Source organism: Myotis brandtii, unplaced genomic scaffold (genome assembly GCF_000412655.1).
Source record: "Myotis brandtii unplaced genomic scaffold, ASM41265v1 scaffold334, whole genome shotgun sequence".
NCBI classification, from domain to species: domain Eukaryota; kingdom Metazoa; phylum Chordata; class Mammalia; order Chiroptera; family Vespertilionidae; genus Myotis; species Myotis brandtii.
The window spans coordinates 1,125,856-1,129,277 of NW_005362885.1; the positions used below are offsets into that span (position 1 = coordinate 1,125,856).

Below are 3,422 nucleotides of genomic sequence, written 5' to 3' on the forward strand. Positions count from 1 at the left end.
GCCGGGCTGAGTGCGGGGACACCCTGCGATCCCGAACGTCCACACTGGAGCCGGGCCTGGCTGCCGACCGAGGGGGAGCGGGCGGAGGCCCCTTCTGTTCCTCCAGGGCTGGATCTGCCCCTCACCACTCCGACCACAGAGCTCAGGGCCAGGAGCGAGGCAGGGCTCGCTATGCAGAGGCCCCTCCTCCTCCAGACCCTGTGGGGGGCTCAGGAAAGGGGGGCGGCATCAGGTGTGTGCTTACACTTGCTGACTTGCAGTGAAGAGGTGAGGGTGGGGCCCAGGAAATGAGGCTGGGACGTGGAGAGCCCCCCACAGGCACACCTGTGTGTCTACACACACCCGTCCCAGGCAAGGCAGACCTGAGGTTGCTTCACCCCCAGCCCAAATACAGACTCCCACAGACCAGAAAGGGGGCTCTGGGTCTCCAGCCAAATAAATCCCCCCGAAGAGTCTGAAAGCTGAGGTCTGAGTGTCCCCAGAATCTCGGACTTTAGCCCAGAGGTGTCTGTTCTGTCACCCCATCTTGCCTGGCTCAGCCTGGCTCCTGTGGCCTCGTTTGGGAACTGGGACAGGAGGGGCATCTGGTGTGGAAGCACTCGCAGCCTGTGCCAGGCGGTGCTCCCCAAAGCTCTTCCACGGGAGCCCCCCTTCAGGCGCCCTTCCCTCGGCCACAGCCTCTCCATTAAGTGAAACCCCGAAGGCACAGCCTCCACTCAGCAGGTCACCAGTGGTGACAGTGAGTGTTCATGCCCTGTCCACACCCCTCCCAGACCAATGCAGACTGGACAGAGTGGGCTAGTGGGTCCCGGAGGACAGAGAGGCCCGGAGCCCCACCTCCCAGCTGACCCAGGGACTCCCTCCCTCACCGCTTCCGTGGGTGCTGATCCCACTGGAGACATCGCCTTGTGCCCTTTGGAGCCTGACCTGGCCTCCCCCCCTCTGTGCTGTCTGCTGACCTGGACGTTGGGTGGGGCCAGTTGTGCGGGGTCTGGCCATGCTCAACCTGGGCCAGGGATGGACTCCAGCGAGGCCTCTTTTTCTTTCTCTAGAAGTTAATTTCCCAAAGGTGTGGGAACGCACCTTCAGTCTCTCGGGGGGGGGGGGGGGGGGATGTTGTTACTAGTTTGATCCTACTTAGCTGCGGGTTGTGACCACCCAGGGACCCTGGGTCCACTTGCCTTCCTCCTCCTCCACCTCTGCCCCAGGTTCATCAGCAGAGGTGACAGTGCCAGGGCAGGGGTGAGGGAAGACACAGAGGCAGCCAGTTAGCTTTGCATCAACGTTTATTATGGGCCCCCTCGGCCAGGGACTCGCCGGTGGTGGTTCTTAGCGCTGCCCTCCTGGCCCCTCCTCGCCCCCCCGAAGGCGCAGGTTCATCTGCACGGTGCAGTGGGGCGTGAGGCCGTACTCCCCCAGCTGCTGCTCGTCATCCAGGGGCTGCCCCTGGAAACTCAGCCAGAACTGGTCGACGTTCACGCTCTCCCGGTCAGCCACCTGCTCCTTGAGTTTGGCCACCTTCTGCGTCAGCTGGACCTCGTAGGCTGGGGTCTGGCCCCTGTCGTTCCTCACCAGGATGCTCAGGGGCTTGTCGCAGCTCTGCACCACCAGCACGACCTCGCTGCCGGAGCGCAGGCCCTGGTGGGCCAGGGGAACCCCGTCCTGCAGCACTGCATTGCTCCCCTGGACCAGCAGGCGCTGCCGGAAGGCAGGCACTTGGGTCTTCTGGGTGATCAGCTGCTTCAGTTCCGACAACAGCATGGAGTCCCTCATGGGCACTTGGAACTCCTTGCTCAGCATCTTCACCTTCAGGTACCCGCCCTGTGGGCATCACACAGAGCTCAGAGCCCCTGGCACCACTACACCCATGACCTTGGTCGCAGGGCAAGCTCCTAGGGCCCTGGACCCTGCTCCCCCCTCTGTGTCCTCTCCATCCACCAGGAGAGACCTCCAGTGCAGGAGACAGAGGAACAAGGGGAGGAACGGCCAGTCTCCCTTGACCATCTACTTGGTCTCCCTTCACTAGCTAAGATGTCCCCCAAAGGACCTCAGAATTAGCCACTGGGCAGAACCCACCTTCCAAGACCCAGACCCTGGTGTCAAACTTAGGAACCTGGGAGCTCGGAGCAGCTCCGCTTGCCTGGCACACAGGGAGGGAGAGAGTAATGGACTGGTGCCCAGCCCACCTGTCCAGCCCGTCACCCGCCTCACCATGGCTGTGGGCTCTGATGCCAGGTCCTCCACAGGTCCTGAGACGACGATGAGTGCACTGTCTCAGCTCCAGCTCCCTCTCCGGCAGGCCCCGGCGGCTCACCCCTTTTCTGAGCCTGAGCCGCACACGTCAGGGGGCGTGTCCGAGCAGCCTCCGAGGCACCGGTTCAGCTTCAGTTTCAGTTTCCGTTTCCCAAAGGCTCGCCTGGGAGCCAGTGGCAGGAACAAAGCGAAGGAGAACCGTAAGGAATCCTTGCAGGGACTTGCCACCCACCTGCCAGGCCCAGGGTCGGGCACCAGGCCTCCTCCCCAGGAGTGTGCATTCCAACCCCCCAAACAGCCTGCACGTCAACAAAAGCCATAATGACATGAAGTAATGATGGGAAAGTTTCACTTTCCATTTACCAACTTGCGAAAGTAACACACTTAGAACATCCTGTCACGGTTAATTCAGAAATAACACGAAACAGTGACAACCCAAACCACCAGGGATGGTCACCAATATTTGTTCAGATTTTTTTTTTTTTTAATGAAAGAGATGTACCTTTTATTTTCTACAAAAATGAACTCGTGGACATTATTGAGAAAGTGAAAAGACTACCCACAAAAATGGGAGAAAATATTTACAAATCGTATGTCAGATAAGGGTCTAGTATCCATAATATAAAAAGAAATGTTACAACTCAACAACAAAAATATTACTCAATTAAAAATTGGTCAAAGGACTTGAACAGGCATTTCTCCATAGAAAATATACAAATGGGCACAGCCTCATGAAAATATGCTCAGTATCATTGGGCACTAGGGAAATGCTAGTTAAAGCCACAACGAGATATGTCACACCCACTAGCATGACTATAAATAATAATAATCTATAATAATAAAAGCATAACATGCTAATTAGACCAGACGACCTTCCAGGCGAAGCCAGGGCTGCAAGGGAAGCCTGGGTCCCGGGTGCCAGAGGGAAGCCGGTGCCGGCAGCCGGGGGAAGGAAGGCCTATTCTTGCATGAATTTCGTGCACCGGGCTACTAGTAATTAATAATAGAACAAGTGTTAACGAGGATGTAGAGAAACTGGGACTTTCATAGGTTGCTGATGAGAATGTGAAATGGCGCAGCTGCTATGGAAAACAGACATTCCTCAGAAAGTTAAACAGCCCTAGCTGGTGTCTCAGTTGGTCAGAGCGGCATCGTGTGCACCGAAGGGG

The 3,422-nt window shown here is 57.3% G+C and overlaps 1 protein-coding gene across 1 annotated transcript; it reads right to left on the reverse strand.

The window, feature by feature from the left end:
- Positions 1-1,268: 1,268 nt before the first annotated feature.
- ISG15 (ISG15 ubiquitin-like modifier) lies at positions 1,269-2,639 on the reverse strand. Its single transcript, XM_005871298.2, has 2 exons — positions 2,212-2,639; positions 1,269-1,821 (listed from the first exon to the last, which is right to left on the reverse strand). Exons 1-2 carry the CDS (start codon positions 2,212-2,214, stop codon positions 1,330-1,332), a joined length of 495 nt encoding a protein of 164 aa, XP_005871360.1. The 5' UTR covers positions 2,215-2,639; the 3' UTR covers positions 1,269-1,329.
- Between the last annotated feature and the right edge of the window lie 783 nt (positions 2,640-3,422).